At 41.0% G+C, this 23,792-nt stretch overlaps 1 protein-coding gene across 2 annotated transcripts in view; it reads right to left on the bottom strand.

Moving 5' to 3' along the window:
• LOC124612999 (piwi-like protein Siwi) overlaps window positions 1-23,792 on the bottom strand; it is a 133,634-nt gene that overhangs the window by 54,635 nt on the left and 55,207 nt on the right. For both annotated transcript variants that reach the window (XM_047141551.1, XM_047141549.1), the window contains exons 3-9: window positions 20,056-20,158; window positions 19,730-19,843; window positions 19,431-19,642; window positions 6,930-7,124; window positions 6,672-6,839; window positions 6,385-6,540; window positions 6,048-6,299 (exon numbers count right to left, since the gene is read on the bottom strand). In XM_047141551.1, coding sequence (XP_046997507.1) covers window positions 6,048-6,299; window positions 6,385-6,540; window positions 6,672-6,839; window positions 6,930-7,124; window positions 19,431-19,642; window positions 19,730-19,843; window positions 20,056-20,158 — 1,200 coding nt within the window. The remainder of the gene's footprint in view (window positions 1-6,047; window positions 6,300-6,384; window positions 6,541-6,671; window positions 6,840-6,929; window positions 7,125-19,430; window positions 19,643-19,729; window positions 19,844-20,055; window positions 20,159-23,792) is intronic.

Below are 23,792 nucleotides of genomic sequence, written 5' to 3'. Positions count from 1 at the left end.
TACATTAGTCAAACACACGGTGTCATCCCATTTGTTAAATTTGGCTACATGCTCATATATCTTCAACCATCGGATCTTGGCCATCGGAAGAATGTCTCATGTGGTGGCACACAGTTGGTGTCATCGTAATGTCTTTTTCTGTCTCTGATAGATTGCGATCTGTTGAATATGGCTCGAACTCTGCGCCACGCAAATGGCAGCTCTGTCGTGGCCTGATGGGAGCCACTGGGTCATCAATGTGCACTATCACAAGTTCCACTAACCAGCGTCTCTACAAGAATAATGTCACGTAGAAGTAGGTTTAATTAGATGAATGGCAAACACTAACTTCACATAATGAAGGTTTATTCAGCAGTTGCAGATACAAGAGCGCAGAGTGAACTGCCTCCGGCCTGAACACATACGGTATATACACAGTTACAGAACATTCCAGAACAATGATTTTTGACATTTGCAGATACTTCTAGAATGTCCTCGAACCGAATATAGAAACTAAAATTTTACAGTTCAGGTGAGTTTTGAACTCACAACCCTCCATTCAATAGTCTAGTATAATAACCACTACACCACAGTGACTGTGCTACTCAACTACTTCTGCGGCAGTATTTATTGTTTGATAATTTCATTTTTGTGATTTAGGACCAAAAAACTTTGCACTTTTATGAGGTATTAAAACTATGGTGGCAAATGGATTTCCGACTTCCATTTTGTGAGCTGTTGTGTGTTGCCACACATGTACAAAATAATGAACAGTTCTCGATTTTTTTTTTTTTTTTTTACTTTATTTAAAATAAATATTTTACTCATATTTAAATTTACTTACTACAAAGTGAAAACAATTCTGCAATCCCGAAAACTTTGTCACACAATATAATTATGCGCTGATACAGGACAGGCCGGCCGAAGTGGCCGTGCGGTTAAAGGCGCTGCAGTCTGGAACCGCAAGACCGCTACGGTCGCAGGTTCGAATCCTGCCTCGGGCATGGATGTTTGTGATGTCCTTAGGTTAGTTAGGTTTAACTAGTTCTAAGTTCTAGGGGACTAATGACCTCAGCAGTTGAGTCCCATAGTGCTCAGAGCCATTTGATACAGGACACAATGGATATTGCAGAAGTGAAGTGATGTGTTCCAACAACAGTTGTAGCAGTTTTAATACACCTGGTGCAGTGTACTACCACATGACATCAGGCATAGACAGAGGTGGTAAGACATATTCCCATGAGCTTTGGGATACTCCTAAGTTGGTGGTAAGTATAATTCCGAAGGACCATAAATGACAGATTAATTTTGTGTTAAATGTACTTCCCAAGCCCCTTCCACAAACCACTTTGATGGTAACCGTATGTACCAAGAACCATTAAAACACTATCATTTGGTGGGATATATACTTCTCACAGTCCTGACTGCTATATTTCACAACAAACAAACTACAGCTGGTGCAGCTCACTGCCACTAGAAGCCAGGAGTGTACAGAAGTGGTAATATATATTCCTTTAAATTCTATAAAGAAACAGACTTGGTGGGAAATATATCCCCCACGGCCCGTGAAAGGTTTAACTCAAGACACCATATTCTACAGAATTAATAAAAAAATGTTTTTAGAGGATCTTTCAATATGTAGCAATGAAAATACTGTTTTTCGTTATCAGACATGACCTCGAATTTTTTATTTCCTCTAAAAATATGGATTGTCTAGCAAAAAGCTCAAAGATTTCTCTTTATTTTCAATGTAGAACGTCACTGCAAAACTTGATCGAAATCTGTGACCCGCATATCAGATCCTCCCTTGTGAGAATTTTTATCTCCATGTTTACTCTATGACATTTTTATAATTTTCATGGCGACAGGCTGATAGATCTGTAGGCCAGCTCAAGGGCTGACTGGCTGACACAAACAAAGCAAGTATTCGACATGTCGACTTTGCAAACCTAACATGGTATATTTCGTCTATCAAGTCTCTTCGTGTTTGCTGCTGGATCCTAAAATCAACTCAATTCAATATTTCGCAGCTTCAACTGTTCACCACCTTCAGGATAATGCTACTGCTGCTGCTGCCACTGGGTCCCGCCAAGAATTGATGCCAAGGCTGCAAATTGATGTCCTGTATAGGCCTCCATACCAAACATGGCACCTGTGCCGCTCACCACAGTTGCTGGCCTCCAAGACGGAGCAGGTGACACCGCCATAAATAGAACACCTGCAGCGAAGACATATTGCACTTAGACTATTTTCCAATACTCTGACAGGTTGCACCAAAGAAGATTTTGTGTTGATGCAGGATAGTACAGGGTTCCCCGTCCTGCTAACAGGAAACGCATTGTCTGTATTAATAAAATAATCTGCCGACCCAATTTTTCAATTGCCTCTTTATAGATACTGTTCCAAAAACCAGAAGTGTTAGCAACTATCACAGTTTTGTCCAATTTCATCCCATGTCACTCATTTAAGCAATGTTCTGCTACTGCTGATTTTTCTGGCCATTGCAGCCTCGTATGACAGCAATGTTCCACACACCTGTCCTGAACCTGTGAATCTAGTGGCCAATGTAAGCCTTCCCACACTGACACTGAATTTTATATAAGCCAGGCTTCCTAAGCCCCAAACCACCTTTCACAGACCTGAGTAGTGACCTAATCTTGGAAGGTGGATGAAACACACAATGTTTAAACTCCTTCAAATTCTTCCAGTCTTAAACAATATGCCCCCTGCATAAGGAATAAAGGCCAGCGATCTATGCTCCTCTTCATGCGCCTCCGGGGATGGTGCAAACTCCATTCAGAGTATCCATTTTCCTAAAAAACAGCCATCAAATATGCAAGGTAAGAACGCCACTGCATTCGTGTGGTGGATGAAAACACTTAGCAAGCACATACTGATCAGTGTGCATTGGCTTTCAGTGAACACTATGTCCCAGAATACCATATGGTTTATTGTAAACCATGACGTCCAAGAATGGAAGCATACCATCACTTTCAAACTCCACAGTAAATTTAATGCTGGGATGAAGACAGTTCAAGTGGTTCAAAAACCTGTGCAGAGTAGGAAGTCCATGTGGCCAGACGAAAAACCTAACATCTACATACCTCCAGAGGCATGTTGGTTGCAAAGTCGAAGTCCTCAAGTGCCATATCCTTGAAAAATATAGAATAGAGTTGATTTTAGGATCCGGTAGCAAACCCGAAAAGACTTTCAGGACTTATTACATTGACTTCCTCAGCAGAAAATATTAATAAAAGCCAAACTTCTTTAACAAATCAACAAAAATAACTTTATTGTTCTGCAAGGCAATTAATGCTCGACTGTCAGAAAGGTGAAAATAAAATAAAATCTGAAACTAATAACATATTTTAGCCTTACATAATTAAGTGAGTGTGTTTTAATTCACTTGATAGCTCCCAGCCACAGGAATCCATTTTGTTTTCATTTGACGTGAGAACAGTAAACAAAGAGGAAACAGCAAAATCACTAAATTTAAATGTGGGTCATGTGGAGACTACCCACTTTCGCACTGTAACTCAAGACTGCTCTGTGCGTCAGCCCCGGATCGACGATACTTCGGGTAATACTAGATAGGGGCACCCCCCCCTCCCCCCTCCCTCGAGCATTTGACACAGGGCGTCTAAATTTTAAAAAAATCTAATTTTCAAAAATATGTTTATTTTGTAGTGCACATCTTTCTGAATAGTCTGATACATAAAACATATGTGTTCAAGGAAACATACGACATGTTATTTGGTCTTTAGTGTGCCAAAGTGCAGTGCCACACCTTTTCACACAGCATTCTTCTAACGCACATCACTATTTCACTCTGTGGAATTGAAACGTGTATGTGCATATTTTGTAATGGATGCCATCAAACTATATTCACAACAGTGGAAATTAAAATGTCCTGTCGTGCCCCTCCTGCTCCCAGTCTAGGCTCACATCCTGCCCTCCTTCTTTAAAAGGAAAAGAAAACTCGCAATGAATACTGGATGGAATTATTTGTGATCGAGAGAACAATAACTCTTCAGAAAATTTGCACTTTTTATTGCCTATTAGCTAATGACTTGCTGTTTAAGAGACAAGGAAGACAGTACACATTTCTTCAATCCCTAGCACCCAGCATTTCTTTCTCTCTAATCTTGCACCAGCTTTACATGGTCTGCTTTCCTTTCGGCAGAAGAATCTTATCACATCAAAATTCCTCAAATGTTTTGCTAAATGAAAAATCGAAATATCACTGTCTAATACTGAAAAAGCTATTAGTACAAATAGTACCCAAGGCTGGTGTGGTTTCTCAATCTGATTACGTCTATTTTGTCATTGGCTCCTACATAAAACAAAATATGCCTTTCTAATATTGCAGCAATTTTAACACACACCAAATAAACGAGACTGTTTTGGCACTAATGGTCATTTTTATAACACGACAGATTGACAATTCACAAATTACCAATATAAAATGCCTATTAAGCCTACTACAAGCAAAAGGCTTCATGTTAGGAAATAGTTTCACATTTCATTCATATGCTCCAGCTTCTCTAGCACGAGATCGAAAAGTAATAGTACGAAATTTTATATAAATTTGGAATCGTCATTTTCTTCCATAATTTTTGTATGTCCCCGTTCTTCTCCTTCCTCGTTCTAACAAGCAATCTTGTCATCAGTAATTCTGAAACTATTCCTGCCACTGTCAAAACTTACTTGCCAGTTAACTTCATTAACCTTGCCAGAATCACCAGTTTGGTTATCTCGGGATTATTCGCCAGCTAGGTGCTGTTACATGTTTGTGCAATGCATTTTCCGTGCTGCTTCCAGAGTAGAACTTAAGCGGCTGCTAGCCGGGCACTGAAAAATTCGCCCTTATTAGTGCAGCGATCTGGCCAAAAATTTTCTGTCAAAATTTCATTTTCTTGGACACACCAAGAAGATAATACATAATCTTTCCGATCTGTTATTCCTGTTAGTCGTTTATTTTCACTCTGGTAGTCTGAATCTATGGATTTCACTAGTAATTTTAGCAACGCTGGCATCGCAAACTCAATCAACTACATAAAACATCCATTTGCTTTACTCTGCTTGTATAGCCCCATCCCCTTTTGTCTGCAGGAAAGTATATTTGTAGATGTGACGAGGATTCCCCCGACAGAGCTATCACATACACTATGCACTATTCAAAAATCAAATTATGATTCATTCAGAAAGCAACTTAGAATGCATTCAAAAATGCTCAGAAACCAACAGGGACGCGTTTCAAAATCATATGAATAATCGATATACCAATGTGCGCTGGATGCTTGGCATCCGAGTCAGATACCTCGGTTTTTTACATTTATTACAGATGTAACTATCTGTTTCTCTTAACAAACAGCAGGGGCGACCACTTACGTACTTGACACGCAAGCAGACCATTATGCACCATATTTAACAAAAATTATCTCATTTTAGAAAACCGAGAGTTCCAGTTTGTAGAAGATGAAAATGTTAAGCGATTTTAAGATTTTGTTTGCATGTATTCTCCTAACTTCAATAGCAAAAAAGTTTCCCCTCACGTCAAAAATTTGGTAACATCGCAAGAAAACACATTTTTGCAAAATGTCCGTAATCTCCCTAATAATTTGTTGCTGCGCATAAAAGTAAATCTGCAACTCTTCCATAACACACTGATGCCAGTTAAGTATTTGTGCACTGAATAGTTTGCCTGTTTGACCGAGTAGAATGAAATGTAACATTACGCATGCATCGTTTGCCGGATACGGCAGACGACACACCAGAAACCTGCTCGAAAAGGAGGGGAGGCAGTAAGGAGGAATCGCCTCATCAGAAACTATGCTTCAAATTTTTTATTCGTACGAAATTGAGAACTTTCTCAGACAATGTTCTTTTGCTTTGAGAATCTACTCTGGAGTATATTCTCTTTTTCATTCATATGACCCAATGACATACCATTTAACACAAAGTAGCAACATGTATGCAGCAGTCAAAGGGTAAGTGTTTAGCATTCAAAAATCTGCTTTCATTTTAGTAAATTTTCTTAACAGACATAACTAATAAACAAATATTACCTCTGGCTCCTTATACAATCTCTCGTTGAACTGAAGCAGCTTCTGTATACGTGCCTCTGGTGCTACTCTCGTGTGATCTGCAAGAGCACGCATGAGGTGGAAATTTGCACGCATATCATCACTGATCCCCGTCATTTTGCACAACTCTGGTACAAGATATATTAAGTCTGCTTGGCCAGCTCTTCTCTCCCGCGGTTTCGATCTGGACACCAACAGAGGCTGGCGGTCTCCACGTATAGTTAGGTCATATTTCTACAGAAGTAGTGAAGGATTGCAGTAAAAACTGTTTTTGTATATTGTCATTACTTTAACATCGCAGTTAAATTACCAGACTTACTTGTTTGAAATAGTCTTTGTACGTAATCTCTTCACCAGTTTTCTTTGCAAACCTGTGTGTAGGGGTCTTGGAAAAGTCAACATCATCAATTCTGTATGTTCTATTGTTATAAGGTGTCATAACGATGACTCCAACAATGGCTTTCTTGAAAGCTGCCTACAGACAAAACAAGAATATAGTATAGTTCACCCTTATGTAGATCATTAAAAAAAAATTTTAACCAGTTCACTTTCTTAAAGCTGCTCTAGTTACAATAACTTACATTTCTATCTTCTTGTTATACAAACCTGGTAATCCCTTTCTTTGTCACATATTTCTGTGTAAATATGGAGAACCGTATCCTGGCGCATAACTTTGAAATTAATTTCTGAATTCATGAGAATACTATTCTCATGCTGTCGGATGGACGTGATATAACCAGGCCAAAGTTCCAATCTATACTCCTTGACACTTATCTAAAAAAAAGAGAGAAAGAAAGAAAGGTAATATTGTAACTACTATATCCAGATGATTAAATACTGTCCTTACCACATAGTGCTACTTACTCTGGCAGCTGCATCAAAGTAGTTCCGTCCGACTAACTGCAGTTTGAGCGACCCCAAACATTTACGCATCAGAATGTTGAAAAATTGGAGATAATGATAATCTCCTAAGGCTAAGTCCCCCACAAACTTGATATGAATTTGTATTTTGGCTCCATCCGATTTTCTCTCTGAAGTCAACTCCAAAACCGCATTCGGCTACAACAAAAAAAGTAGACATACATTAGGAAAATAATTCTTCTGATGTAACAGTTGAGTCTACGTGTCAAAGAGTATTAGAAAGAAAACCTGAAGCACAGTTTCTTCAGTTGGGAAAACAGAAGGGAGGATGTAAAAGTGGAGAAATCAGGAATGTTGATGCAAAGAAAGTGACAAAAATGGACTCTAGGAGGAAGGCAGGGAAGAGAAGGGAACTTCTTTCTGACTAAGCAGGAGAGGTATGTGGGCCCATACAGAGATGTAAGGAATGTGTCACCAACATATTTAGCAAGTTTTCTCCATTTAATCTTAAGCGGACAGAAAACAGCAATATTAAGGCAATAAAACATTTGTTTCAGTGAAGTATTTGACATGGAACCTAGCCGCTACAATGACGAAGTATGAATAGTTACAATAACAAACGTCCCTCAGGATCCCACATCCAACAATCTGCATGAACTCTCAAAACTGTACGACGTGGAAGTTCTAGAGTAAGAGTTGTCTTCTGTGTAAGCTACTCTGATGCAGAAAGTAGATGAAAGTGGAGGTAAGGAAGGAGGCAGAGAGGGAAGAGAGGAAGTACGAGGAATAGAAATTGAAGGTGGGGGGGGGGGGGGGGGGTTGGAAGTGGAGAAAAGGGTGTCAATGTCCACATGAGAGGAGGGTGGATAAGGAGCGGTGTGGACAGAAGGGATAGGCTAAGGGGGGCCATAAGAAACAGGTTAGCAGAGGTTTAGGCCAGGGGGATTGCTGGAGTGCAGGATATAAGCTGTAAACAATCCCCACCTGTGTGGTTCAGAGAAACTAGTGCTGGAAGAAAGTAAACGAATGGCTCGCATAGAGAAGCAGCTGTTTAAGTTTTACGTGTAGTGTGCAGCATGTTTGAAACTGGATGGTCAAATTTGCTGCTTGCCACTGTTTGACAGTGGCCATTCCTGCGAGCAAACGATTGCTTGTTATGCCCGCATAGATTGCTCACCAGTAGTTGCAGCTTAACAGATATATATAACAGCTGCTTTCACATGTGCCCTTTTATAGTGCAGTAAATGCTTGTGACTGGACTGTGATGGGAGATGGTTTATGGGGCATGTGGGAGATGGTTTATGGGACAGGTCTTGCACCTGTGTCAATCACGAGGGAATAACCTACGAGGTGTAGGACTGGGAACATAATTGTAATATTTTGTAGGTTGGGTGGGCAGCAGATCACAACTTTGGATTATGTGGGTAAGATATCCTTCGCTTCAGAGTATGATGAGAACAGTCTGCGCCCAGGTGTACAATTAGAAACATTCACCCTTCCCAATTCCGTGAGTACCTCACTCTCACCTATCTGGTTCCTCATCACCATACTATCCAGGCTCACAACATACTTTACTGTCTCAACTTCTTTCACAAAATCCTTTTTATTCTGTGACGAAACTTCCTGAATGCTAGAGAAATGCTTGCCCTTTGATAGTTGGAACAGAGTTCCCAGCATCATCCGAGAAAGCTGTCTCTGTTACTCCTGTCCTACACCCACATGGGATTACCTATAGTGAAGAAAGATCATACTCCTCTGATCTAATGCCCTCTCACACCTTCAACTCCTCAAAACACACCGACCATGTCTTTTTCACTTACTCCATCTTCCAGCTCCCCAACAACTTCCTCCACCCTCCATGAGACACACATTCATAAACACTCATCCTGTAACATTGTTGACAACCTTCCTTTCAAATTCCTAACCCCTGCAAAGTCTCAGTACTTTCTAAAGATCTCATCTCCAGCCCTAAACATAAGTTCAACTTTACCAGACTCGTAAAGAACCTTCTGTCCTTTAGTCAATCTCTACATCAGAAACATTATTATGCCACACATCCCACTGACAACCAGTAACCAGAGCCTCATACAGAACCTTGTTTAAAACAGTTTCAATCCCTCCAACTATGATCCTCCTCCCCTTCCAGCCAGTCATTCTCTGGTAACATTTCAGGACAGCATGTATACGTGGACAATGAAAAAAATTCCGTTTGCCCCATGAAAAACACTTTTTCCCAGGTGAAAACACACTTTTTCTGTGTTGCATGACAGTGTATTATCTTTCAGAACTGTAAAATTTATCAATCCTTTGAATGGTTAAAGTTTTACACACCGGCATAGAACTTCCCACCACTTTAGAAAAAAACGGCGTTCTGAAAAGATCTTTTGATGCATACGAACATGTACACTGTGTTTTATCATATCAGGAATATAGATAATCTAATTCCATCAAACACAGCACATCAGTTTTTGAAGAACAGAAATCGAGATTGCAATGTGCTTTTGCAAGCCAGTCATAGCTCATGCCACATGATCTTGCCAGCTGATGATAGCAGGTATTCAGAGCATAGAACACGTGATGATGTCAGCCAATAGCAACATCAGTGTTAAGTGATATGAAGAAAAGGTAAGCTTTCACTTTTTTTATAATTACATTGGTGGATTCAGTTGACAGACTGCAGTCATGTGTGTTTGAGTTGCGTTTGCAAGTGTGTGTGCATGTGTGACTGTTGTCTATTGTTGACTACGGCCTTAATGGCCAAAAGCTTTAATTGTGAGAGTCTTTTTGTTGCGGCTTTCTGTAACTCAGCATATCCACTGTATGGTGAGTAGCACCTTTCCTTTTCACAATATTATTAAATAATTATATAAATGTCTGGTCTTCTAGGATTGAAATTCTTCTAAGTGGCTGGTTCTCAATGTGTTAAGCTTTAAATGAGAATCAAACGCTCTGTGATTTAAGAAGCTTAAAGCACATTCACTCATGTAACATATTTTATCTTCTATAAAAAGACATTTACTTTGAAAGTAATGCTTTTCAAGCCACCATTTGCAATATTTTCCTGCGACCTGTTAGAATTCCTTTCAGCAGTTGTCAGAGAGCCCATAGAACAGTGTTACAGTGCTTGCGCAGCTACGATGACGTAATAAGCTCATATGTTCATCTGCATATGGCATTAAGAGATCTTACATTACATCATAAACGAAATAGGACCTCAGAGGACACTACAATTTCATAAGCCATACTAAAATGCATAATTCAGCTTCACTTGCACATTTGTACGTCCAGATTTACAAAGAAGTAGGCCCTAACCTAATATTAAGCTTTGCAGCATGTTTCTTGGGATGCAAATTTTCTTGGAGTACCACTACTGTATTATCTCATGTTTGGTTATTTATTATGGGATAATATACATCCCAGAAGATAAAAATGTGCACTTTAAATCCAGCAAATAGTTGACACTAGACAACATTGTTTCAAATAAACAGACTGTCTCTGCAGAAAAGATTAACAAAACCCAAATTTCTTTAGCAAACTGACAAAAATAACTTCCCTGTTCTGGAAGGCAATCAATGCCTGACTGCCACAAACCTGAAACTAAAATCAAAAAGCAAACTAACAACATATTTTAGCCTTCCATAATTATGAGAATGTATTTCAATTCACTTGATAGCTCCCCGTCAAAGAAATCCATTTTGTTTTCATTTGACGACAGCTGTAAATGAAGAGGAAGGTGCAATATCACTAAACATAAACACAGGTCATGTGGAGACTACATCCCTCCCCCCTCCAACTCGGATTGCTCTGCGCATATGCTAATCTGGCTGCTCAAGAAAAATTTTTCCAGATCGCATCTCACTACTTGTTGCTACTGCTGATACAGCTAACAGCCGCACTTCAAGCAGCCAGAAGTGGGACAAGGTACTGCTCATACGCGATTCAACTGCGCATGTGCTTGAGCCCACTGGCAAATGCTCACGCAAACCTAATGTAAACCGTTATGACGTCACACTCATCGAAAGCTGTTTTTTGTTGTGAAGTATTGCACAGTCTTCATCGCACTGTGTTTTGATGATGTAAATGGTGCATTTCCTTTGTAACTTAAGTTTTATTTTGGTTTTCTCCCCCCTCGTTTAAGTTTTATTGTTACAATATTATTCTGCAGTAGCAGGGTAAAGTAAAATTCTTTGTTAGAGTATCAGTTGTTACCAGTCAAAACCACAAAAATTTAACTGAAAACTAAGACAACGAAAAGTTCAAGTTTTTCCTGGTTTTCTCATGGATAAAAAATTCCCAGGTTTTTCCCGAATTTCTTGGGGCATATACACCCTGCAAGAATTACTCACTTCTAATGTGGCCTAACCTTCCTTTCCTAAATCCTTCCTGAGGCAGCCTAAAATCTCACTATAGAACACACAGCTAATCATAACCTGATAATGAATCGAGTCCAGATCTTATCATCCTCCCACAGACTACCTGTCTTAGTGGCTGTGACTGAAGGCCCCAACTTTCTGACACAGCTGCATACAAATCTTACAACCACAACCCTAACCTGTAAGTCCATCAGGACCTTCAGCTGCTCAAGACCTTAGGTCCATCCCAAAACCTGACACCTGAATCCATCTCCCACCTCACTCCTACTGTTTACCCATTCTCCAACTTCACAAATCCAACCCCACAGGTCTCCTTACTCATTGTCCCATCATGGCTTGGTACAATGATCCCACAGAATGAACTCCTGTCTTTGTTGACCAACAACTTTTAACTATTGTCTGTAACCCCACTTCCAATCCTACAATCTAGACAGCACTCACTCCCTTCACCACCATTCCCTATCTCCTGTCCCATAACCACCAGACTCCTTATTTGTCACAGTGGATGCACTGTCTTTATATAAAGACAAACATCTTCACACCCATGGCCATGGCACATTACCATTCCCATTGTCATTCTGATACCAAACTCATCACCTCTTTAATAATCCTCCTCAACAATCGCACCCGAGTCACAAATATTTTCCCTTTTAAAAGGCACATCTATAAACAAATCTATGGCAGTGCCATGAGTACTCGCATGGCACCATCCAATGCCAACTTATGTGTCATTTGGAGGAATTCTTCCTATTCGAACACTTAAAAACCCCTTGTCTGGTCCAGATTCACTGATATTTTTAAGATCTGGGCTCTATGGCAGGGACGACCTTAGCTCTTTCTTCCACATCATCAACAGCTACTCCCACACCTGCTTCATCTGATCCTTCTTAACTCAACGAGCCACATTCCTAGTTATCTCTCTCTACCTCTTCATAATCTCTCCACCTCTTCATAATGTGTCAGTTCATATCAAGTGCACTGATCACCAACAATACCTAACTTTGACAGCTGTCACTCATTCCATGTCAAAAATTCTTTCAGTGTTGCCACCCATGGACACCACATTTGCAGTGGCTAGCAGAAGTCATCAAAATATACCTGTAACCTTATCACAGCCTTTATTGGTAGACAGTACCCTATCCAGCTCAATCATAAATAGATATTCCATGCTTTCTCTTCCCTCTAATGCCAATATACACAGTAACTAGCCACTGACTTGCACTCCTCGAATTGCCCAGTATCACCTTAAAAAGCTCGACCACATCCTTCACCAGGGCTTCAACTACACCTTGCCATGCCCTGAGATGGATATCCTCCCCACATCACCCAAAGTTGTGTTCCACTGCCCACTCCAGTTACAGAATATCCTTGTCCATCCTTGTTTCAATCCTGCAACTCATGGGTCATTCCCCTGTAGTCAACCCATCTGCAGGACCTGTACCATACATCCTCCCACAACAATCTGGTCAAGTGTGTGAAAGCAGCCACACTACGTGCCAGCTATGCTGCAATTACTATGCAGAATTTTAAGTGAACAACTGTGTACTCACATGAATGGCCACTGCCAAACAGGACAAACTCAACAATCCAGTTGCCCAACACACTGCATACCGAAACACAAATTAGTTCCAGCTACACCCCCCCCCCCCCCTTTTCCACCCATCTCCATCTTTCTCCCTCCTCATCTTTGCCTTTCTCTACTCCCCCCCCCCCCCCCCACCCTCTCTTCAAGCCTCTACCTCTTATAAACTTTGCCCTCTAAACTCCTTTCATTTTGTTGTGCAGCCACACCAAGCTATCTGTCTAAAGACCTGCCTCATACTATCCCGCTACTCCCTCCCAAACTCGTTAATCCTTCCCTACCTCCTAATCTCCACCATACGCCCAGGCATATGCTATCAAAATCAGCAGTCACACAGCAGACACGTGGGGTGTATATTTGGTTGTCTTATGGTTGTGTATATGAATGTGTGTACTTCTAGTATAGAGAAAGCAAGACCTTGAATGCTTGTGTATATAATGCTTACTGTTGCATGTTTTTATGCACCATAGATCAGCTGGCTATAGGCAAGTGGTTGCCTTTCATTTTATATATCAGTCCAGCCAGCAATGTCCACTGTTACGTATTGTAAGTAGTAATGTTCTAGTTGTGTTATCACATAAAGTGTTGAGCTGGGCTAAACTTCAGCTTTAGTCCAACCAGGAGGAAAGTTGGTCATGATTTATGATAGTTCCTCTTCCAGATGAAATATCAACTCATTTCAAACTGTTGCAGATGTGACATCTCTTTAGGAAAGTGTATGACCAACATGTCAACTGTTTGCATGTTATTTCATAAAAAGAAACAACTGTAAAAATTTATTCACTGTGAGACATTACCAAACAAAGTATTTTTCCCAGAATAAGTTCTGTTTTCCAATATGGAGGTGGTTAGGGTAGGACCTGGCAGCACAGCTAAAATTTAACGGTACATAACAGCAAATAATTATATTTCATGAATACTGCCATACCTACATACAGATAATGTCATGATGACATTCACAAAATCAAATTATCTCTATGGTTCCGCCACTTTATATAATCAGTCACCATCAACTGTTCAAAATTACTATCCCGTATCCTGCACATTTTTGTTAAAAAATCATTTTAGTGAACAATGTAGCAAGTTTTATGATTTGAAGTTGGATATACTAGTTCTCTACAGTTGGGGTTGTATGTATGTATGTATGTATGTACATATGTAGTACATAGTATGTACGTACATATAAACGGAGATTGACTATTATAGTGTGAGTACATGACCATAAAACAAGCAAATAATCCTAATAAACCTAGGTCTGTTACCCAGTATGACTTACATACAACTGCAGTCACAACATTTAATGTCTAAGGCTATGTCTACGTCTATGCTGCAGCTTGAATCCTGACATCACTGTCTGTTAGTATGGTATGTGTTTCATTTGTGTGAATTGAAGTTTGAGCCATGCCAGAAATACGTGAGCAGCAGAGCTGCAACATAAAGACACACGTATGTTCCAAGTACCAGTTCCCACAGACAGCAGTATAAAGTGTGCACTTGTAGCATCTGAAGTGGTCACCATGCATCCACACACATTTTCAATGAAGAAATAGTTGATGTCAATTACATGGACTGATATGCTAATGGCAATGCACAGAAGGCAGCATAATTGTATCATGAAGGATATCCTCAGAAAATGTAGTTAGGCAGCAGAGTCTTCACTATATCTCATCAGTGGGTGCACAAGACTTTTTCATTTAAATCCACCATCACATAGACTAAGAACAATGTCAACACCATGAACAGAAGAGCATGTATTACAAGTGGACACAATGGTGGCACCAGTAACATGATTGCTGCAGCAGAATGCATCTCCCCCCATGTGGCAGATATTACATACGGGGCAGTTATACTCTTATGTCGTAAAAAGTGTGCAAGCCCTTTCCAACTTAGCTTGCCTTCCACCAATGGATCTTTACACAATGTAGGAATCGTCCGCAGTTCCTTGTGCATGTTGTTTAAAGACAAAGCAGCTTTGTAGGTATTTAGAACATGCACTTCACTTCACTCATGTTGGGTTTATGAGAAACCATATGCTGCCATTGAGACATCACATCAGCAAAGATTTCCATCAACATTTGGGCAGGTGAAGATTATCAATTGATAGGACCATATTTTCTACTTGCTCATACCTTCTTTTCCTACAACATATGTTAATGGACTTTCTGGATCATATTGCATGTGGCAAAGGTTGCTGATGTGGTTCATGCATAATGGTGCACTGCCGACTTTCATGTTGCTGTTCTGGAATATGCAGCATAATTCTTTGGCACGTCTATGAATTGTGGCTCGCCAATACCTTGCTTTGCCTTTCACTTCCCCCAACTTGAACCCATTGGATTATTGTGTAGTATATTCCAACTGTGGAGACAGTGTAACTGCAGGAACAAATTGTGGATGGATGGCAATGCATTCGAAACAGCTTGGATTTTTGGTCTTGTACAGCCATTGATGAAAAGACATGCTGAAACTTGCTTGCACATTAATGGCGGCCATGTGGTACACTTTTATTGTGTTTGTCCAAGTGCATATCTGCAGTTTCAATCCTCAGGAACTTATAACAAAAGTTTTTCATGTACAAGGCTTAATACATCACACAGGGGAAACTACTCGTTTCCAGATCTATGTTTATTAAGATTATCTGTTGGTTTCATTCTCCTCTATCTGCCCCTTGAATTTGTACCTGCAATAGTCTAACAGCTTGGATAACATGCACACGTAGGTCTTTGAGTCACTTTTGGACTTCTGCTAAATTTTTTTATGTAGATATAAAAACTTGCAAGTATTTTTAATGAATGACAATATCATGTAGAATACAACCACAAACAGAAAATAACTGACAATAAGCCTGGCAATCCAGAGAGGGCATATCTGTATTGACAAAAACTCCCGTGCTCAGTATGCTGAGGGTCTCAGCAAGACCTCCGCAGACAGGCACTATCCCTCAGAACTAGTCTGCAAACAGATCTTCCATGCCATTTCCCCCTCACACGCCCAATTCTCCAACCCCAAGAACCAACCACAACAGAGTGTCCCCTTCACCCAGTACCACCCCAGGCTGGTACAACCGAACCCCATCCTTCGCAAGGACTGACTACATATCAAGTGCTGAAATGAGGGACATCCTACCCAAGATACTTCCCACCCCTCCTAAAATTGTGTTCTGTCATCCACCCAACCTCCACAACATCCTGGTCATTTCTTATGCCACCCCCAATTCCAATCCTTGTGTAAGGCCAAGGAGCAAAACTTGCCTAATCCACCCAACCAGCACTTGCTATTTCAGTCGTGTCACAGGTTTATTCTACTCCATCACCTGCAAAACCAGCCATGTTATTTACCAGCTCTGCTACTATCACTGCACAGCTATTTATATTGGTATGACAACAAACTAGCTCTCCACCAGGACAAAATGCCACCGTCAAACTGTGGCCAAGAGCAAAGTATATCATCCTGTGGCACAACATGCAGTTGAACATAGCACACTTTATCGCAATCGCTGCTTCACTAACCGAGTCCGCAGTTCGTGGTCTCGCAGTAGCATTCTCGCTTCCCGAGCATGAGGTCCCGGGTTTGATTCCTAGTGGGGTCAGGGATCTTCGCCTGCCTCGAGATAACTGGGTGGTGGTGTGTTTTCTTCATCATCATTCATCCCCATTACAGTCGGAGGAAGGCAATGGCAAACCACCTCTGCTAGGACCTTGCCTAGTATAGCGGTGCAGGTCTCCCGCATCGACCCTCTGTCAACGAGTATGGGACTTATCACCACCACCACCACCAGTTTCCATCCCTTCTACCTCTACTCTCATCTCCCACCCTGTTTATTTGCAGCCCTCTACCAACACATCAGCCCATCTTTCCCTGCTCCTCTCCTTTTTTGCTCTTCCCCCCCTCCCCCACCTCCCTGCCCCACAGCCTCCAAATGCTGCCCCTATTGACATTCTCGTCCCTAAACGCTCCACCAGACAGAGTTCATCTCTCCCCCACCAACCTTATATCACCCATTCCCTTCTGCGCCCACTCCAGGTTGCTGCTTGCATCCCACTTGATGCTGTATTCCGGCCCGAGATACTGGAGTTGGCACGTGTGTGTGTGTGTGTGTGTGTGTGTGTGTGTATGTGTGTGTGTGTGTATGCGCGCGCGCGCACCCGCGTGGTGAGCTTGCTTGCACGCACATTGTTAACGATAATTCTGGATTTTGCCAAAAACCTATAAACTAACGAGTTCACGAAATTAAAAACTTGAGTACACCGAAGGTTTCAAATTAATTGTCAGCACATTTATTAAAACTATTTACTGGCATTTCCCCCACGAACCATGGACCTTGGCGTTCGTAGGGAGGCTTGCGTGCCTCAGCGATACAGATAGGGGAGGGGTCTGTTAACAGGCCAAACAAACGTGTGGTTCCTGAAGAGGAGCAGCAGCCTTTCCAGTAGTTGCAGGGGCAACAGTCTGAATGATTGACTGATCTGGCCTTCTAACACTAACCAAAACGGCCTTGCTGTGATGGTACTGCGAACGGCTGAAAGCAAGGGGAAACTACAGCTGTAATTTTTCTCAAGGTCATGCTGCTTTACTGTCTGGTTACATGATGATGGCGTCCTCCAGGGTAAAATATTCTGGAGGTAAAATAGTCTATTCGGATCTCCAGGTGGGGACTACTCAGGAGGATGTCTTTATCAGGAGAAAGAAAACTGGTGTTCTAGAAGAAAGGATCGGTTGGTAGGACATGTTCTGAGGCACCAAGGGCTCGCCAATTTAGTATTGGAGAGCAGCGTGGAGGGCAAAAATCGTAGAGGAAGACCAAGACATGAATACACTAAGTAGATTCAGAAGGCTGTAGGTTGCAGTAGGTACTGGGAGATGAAGCTTACACAGGATAGAGTAGCACGGAGAGCTGCATCAAACCCGTCTCTGGACTGAAGACCACAACAATAACATGCTTAACCCTTTCATGGTTGATGTGACACATCTCTAATGAAACGTGCAATTTTGAGCACAAAAAAATGTACTGTACAGTATCTGTCTAGTGTTATCGTCTAACAATGATTACACTACAGCTGCCCAAGAACATCTGGCATCTGCTGCATTAAGGGCCAACTCTAACATGAAGTATCAATCCAAACACATTACCACAAGTTCTTCCATAAATGTTTTTGGATGGATTTGCTACAACTGGTGAGCCAGAAAGAGAAATTATCTTCGTGCTTCCACGATACTGATTTTTTACCACGCAGATAAATCAGGGTTAAAATCACAGGAGTGGGTCTGAACTCTCGAGTTTGCTTTTACACTCCTAACATTTGCCATTAGGCTACATGTGGATATAGCTTAAATAAAAGGCACTATCCACAAACATCTGCATCCTACAGTGTTCCAACTCACACGTGTATGACCAGACTTGGGATTTTGGAAGGTAGCTAAGTTTATAGTCTATGTAAGTGAATGACTGACTTAGCCTGTGATGGCCAGCCAGCAGCCAGACTTTATGTCTGCGACTATCTTCTTGTTAAGCAATATGTCATTGAAGTAGCAACCGCAATCCCACTGTTTAACTCAATAGGTATAGAATTATTCATGTCATTTTTAATCAAACTGTTTCAAAAATAATCAAGCCATTGGCAATCTTATTTCATCAATAATTTAATGAAGGAAGATTTTCCCAGATAACAGAAGTTTCGAAAGTAGTAACAATAAAAGTTGAGAACTATCAACCACTAACATTCTTCTCAACATTCTCCAATGACAGAGAGATTATTTAAGCAGCAAGTTACCACATACTTCAATGCAAGCAACGAAATAGTAACAAACAGTTTTCGAACTGAAAGAAGTACTGAAAAACGAATAATGGCTTACAAATATAAAATAGGAAACACACACAATAACAAAGGTGTTGAGGGAGACAAATCTTTCTAAAGCCTTCCAGAATTTCAAAGGATAAAAATATGGTACAAATCTTATTTACAAACCAGAACAAAGAGAAAGGGATTTCACAGCAGAAATAAGAGCATTTCTTGTGTAAGTGAATATATTAGTCCACTAAAATACTTCTCACATGCTGGAATTATACGTATTTGTATGCTGAGAACAGGTGAGCTGTCTTTACTGCATGTGTGTTTACAGAAGAAAGTCTATGCCACTGGGCTTCTGCTCCTCTTCCAAAAGCAGTTGCATATTCTGCATCTCAACAAAGTCTAATATGTGAAATTTATGAATGGCACTGGTAACAGTTCATATGTTTACATTTTGATATTTAAAAGAATAATGTTTTCTTATTCCAGTAACTGTTTATTGTTTTGAGCACAATGTAAGCTACTTTAGTCCAATAAGTTATATTAGTTTCTTTTTCTAAACCAAATGCTGAGCAAAGTTGCACAATTTAAGATAGTGTATTTGGATTCAAGCCAAGTTATACAGATTTTGATTTTCCTTTGACTTCAATAAATCACTTGACAACTAAATTACAATTGCAGATGCTATATGAATATGAAGTGTAATAAGTAACCTGAAATTTTCACTCCACAATAATGAAAAAGGATAGGATATACTCACATCTGGAGATAATCTGCTTGATGTGAACATCACTGTCCCATCAAAAATGAATCCTCCAAGTCTCTTCTTGTGAACCCTTAACAATGCTTTCCTCACAAAAGTGTTGTCTTCTTCAGGGGCAAAATCAACTCTATACTGGAATAACCTCCAATCAGTGTGAGTTTCGAGCTTAAAGTAATTTGTCAGAATCGTTGTGCGAATACCAGATGTACCTGCATTTTGCAATGGATAACATTTCATCAGCTAACCCACTACAAAATGTTAAATTCAAATGTTCTTGCATGACAAATCCTGCATACCTTTCTTTGTTGGCAGATGCTCTGGTCTTAGTTTCAAAGCTTCTGAACTCACAACCTTCCTTCCTCTCATCACCCCTCTTCCCACTGAAACTTGTGCACCATTACCGTCTCCTCCTAAAAGGGACATCAATTTTTTTGTTATTGAAGGAAGATTCACCAATTCACACTAAATTATCTAATTGCTGTTATGTACAGCTCACTAAAACATAAGTGAACAGCATTACCATATTAAGTATGAACACATAAATGACTTAAAAATAACCTCAATTTCTTTTTAACATGCAGCTGGAAAGAAAACCTTATTGGAGATACTTCAAATACCTCACCTATAGCCAATTCCTCCATCTTCTTTTCCAGCAGTGCTCTTTCACCATCCCCAGCAGCAGCACCTCCAGGCCTACTGGTTGCACCACGCAGTAACGCACGGCCCTAGTTAATAAGAGCCGAACAAAACAGAACATATTACATGTCAAGAGTATTAGTTGTATTTGGGTTACTGTCCATAACTACGCTGTACACTACAAGAATAAAATATAAATCAGCCAACACAAATGTAAAACGTAAACTTTCACACGTGGACACATCACACTAAAATATTCTGGGCTATTATGCTTTAAGCGGATGAATTTCTTGTTGAAACAGAATGTTACATCCCCTTCTGTGGAGGGGATCTTCAAGGGAGGGTGTAGCTTCTTCACAGGTCTGATGCACATCCAGGCTCGCTACTAACTGAAGTTAAATTCAGTTTCTGTGTGCTCCTACAAAAAGGTGTTACTTCACAGGTTTTGAGTGCTCGAGCACCACTGCTATTGTCTGCTATTGCTGTCACTCCATCGTGGAAGATTAGCATGTACCTTCTTCAGCACGAGGAGGAAGAGGAAGAGAAGGAGGAGGAAGAGTAAGAGGAGGAGAAAAATGTGAAATTTAATGGTGTCTGGATTCCTATGCTGAAGATATGTCCCAGACTTCCACCATGAAGTGATAGCAACAGCGTGCGACAGCAGCCAACAACAGCCAATTGCACTCTACTATTCAGAACATATGACATCACGCCTTTGCGTGGGAGTCGAAGTTACAATACTGTTGAAGATATCTTCTGCAGAAGGAAACAAAACATTGTGTTTCAACAACAAGTTCATCCAATAACACCATAATAGATTACCAAGTGCAACATCAACTTTATTTTATTCTTTTTGTAAGGGCTCTGACAAAAATAGTGTAAGACAGGGATGCAGTCGGTACTTAATTTTTCAACCTGTACATCGAAGAAGTAATGACAGCAATAAAGGAAGTACCAAAAGTGAGGTTCACTTTCTGGGAGAAAGGATATTAATAATAAGATTCATTGATGTAAGTTTCTATCCTCACTGAAAGTGAGGAATAATCATAGGTTCTGTTGAATGAAATAAACAGTCTGATGAGCAAACAATACGTAGACCAAACAAAGACAAAATTTATTAGGATTGGCAGAAACAAGATTTAGAGATACCTATATATCCCGGGAGACAAGACTTTGGTACGGACAGTTTAGTCGCATTGTTTAACTGCCTAAAGTGTAGGAAAGCAACCAATGACAGATGGCACTTTAGCAGTCAACTCGAGCCACATTGCCGTACTGCAACCCAAGTGCTAATGTGTGTGAAATATAGTTAGTTCCTGCCATGTAATTTTGGCTAATTTTTTTTCCTTCGTTTAACTATAGTTTGCGGTTTACTGTGTTTATTCACTTCTATTCTATTTCAATCCATTTCAAATCAAGTGCACTGCAATCCAAATCAAGCAACTGAAATTAAAATCGGGAAGAAAAAGCATGGTACTCATTGTCAGCCAACTCCACGAATCTGTGCACTTAGTGAGGGAGTACTTCAAGAAAGAAAAGAAAACAGATGTCCCCTTATTTCCTGTGGCTCAGGTTGTAAAGAGGATTCAACATGTTTAAAAATAAGTGCAAATACACTGTTGTTACAATACAGGATAATGGTACAATATAGACTTTGGTGAGACTGGCACAACAAAGCTACAAGACTCAAAGACAAAGCAACCAAGGAAGGAGAAGTGATAACTTTGAACAATTTTCCAACTACTCCTAACTTGGCTGGTTTTTCCATACATCTTCAGCTTTATTATGCCAGTCTTTCAAAGTCTATATTGCACAGTTCTTTCTCTATTGTTATAACGGTGTATTTTCCTTATACACTGAAAGAAAAAAAAATCATATTACCAAGGAATTGTGCAACTTGAGTCGGCAACTATGTTTCTATATCTGAAAGATGATGATTATTCGGATTTCCCGCCACCCGCACAAGAGTGGAACTAGTAGCACCACTATGAGGATCCAAATCAGGTTTGCTTTACATACACACCACAATGGTTGTCAGCATTAATTACGTGTGAGACTGGACTTGGTAATTTTTGTTTGTCAAGAATACCTTAAGGCAACAAAGACACCATTATCAATACCTCACTGTGAACAAAGTCATGTATTAAGGGCTACGAAAAGCTGGATGTTCCTTCTGTCATATTGCAGAAAGGCTTGGCAGGAATGTTGTCACTGTTTACGGTAGCTGGCAGCAATGGTCACAAGATTGTATGGGTGCATGAAGACCGGGCCCTGGACGGCCAAATGGCACTAACAAGAGAGAAGACCACTGTGATTGGCATATGGCTGCAGCAACAATTTGAGCAGCACTTGGCACCACAATGACACAACAAACTCTTACAAATCTGTTACTAAACGGACAGCTCCAAGCCAGAGGCGTTGTAGCATGCATTCCACTGACACCAATCCATCAGCATTTTTGACTTCAGTGCTGTCAAGTGAGAGCCCACTGGAGGGTAGGGTGAAGCTCCATTGTTTTTTTCTGATGAAAGCTGATTCTGCCTTAGTGCCAATAATGGCCGTGTGTTAGTTAGGAGGATTTTTTTTTTTTTTTTTTTTTTTTTTTTTTTTTTTTTTTTTGTGGTTTTAGGGCGCACAACTTCAACGGTCATTAGCGCTCAGACTACGTTAGGAATGCACCGCGAGTCACAAGTTTAAAACAGCAACGAAACGGAAAACACGATAAAAGACAGACTGACAGGCATAGAATTAAAAAAAAAAAAAAACAGCATAATCAAATGTCCTTAGAGAGGGTTGTCAAGTTGATAAAATGAAGAACGCGAGCAGCTGCTCGTGGGTCATCCGCTAAAATGGCATCTAGAGTACATGGCAGGCCAAGATCAAGACGCAGTGTGTTAAAATCCGGACAGGACGTTAAAATGTGGCGGACCATCAGCAATTGCCCACATGGGCAGAACGGCGCCGGCGCAGCCGTCAGCAGATGGCGATGGCTGAACCGGCAGTGTCCAATTCGTAACCGGGCCAAAACTACCTCCTCCCGCCGAGAAGGGCATGAGGACGTCCAAGCCGCGGGAAGAGGTTTCAAGGCCCGAAGCTTGTTGTCTGTAAGTGCACCCCAATCGGCATGCCACAGCGATAAAATGCGCCGACAAATGACCCTGCTACAATCTGACGAAGGGACACAACAAGAAGCTGTCCGAGGCTGGAGGACCGCAGCCTTGGCCGCGGCATCTGCAGCTTCATTCCCAGGGATACCACATGGCCAGGAACCCACATAAAGCTAACCGGAGAACCGACGTCCACCAGTTGCTGAAGAGAGCGTTGGATCCGGTGCACGAAAGGGTGAACCGGGTACGGATCACTGAGGCTCTGGATGGCGCTCAGGGAATCGGAGCAGATGACATATGCAGAATGTTGGTGGCGGCAGATGTAAAGAACAGCCTGGTAGAGGGCAAAGAGCTCAGCTGTGAAGACAGAACAATGGCCATGGAGCCGGTATTTGAAACTTTGTGCCCCGACAATAAAAGAACACCCGACCCCGTCATTGGTCTTAGAGCCATCTGTATAAATGAAGGTCATATTAATGAACTTCGAACGAAGTTCGACAAAACGGGAGTGGTAGACTGAACCGGGGGTAACCTCCTTTGGGAGCGAGCTGAGGTCAAGGTGAACGCGAACCTGAGCCTGGAGCCAAGGTGGCGTGTGGCTCTCGCCCACTCAAAA

Source organism: Schistocerca americana, chromosome 4 (assembly GCF_021461395.2).
Source record: "Schistocerca americana isolate TAMUIC-IGC-003095 chromosome 4, iqSchAmer2.1, whole genome shotgun sequence".
In the NCBI taxonomy this organism is placed as follows: domain Eukaryota; kingdom Metazoa; phylum Arthropoda; class Insecta; order Orthoptera; family Acrididae; genus Schistocerca; species Schistocerca americana.
Note: the sequence above shows the minus strand (reverse complement) of the source record. Positions and strands in the feature narration are given on the sequence as shown.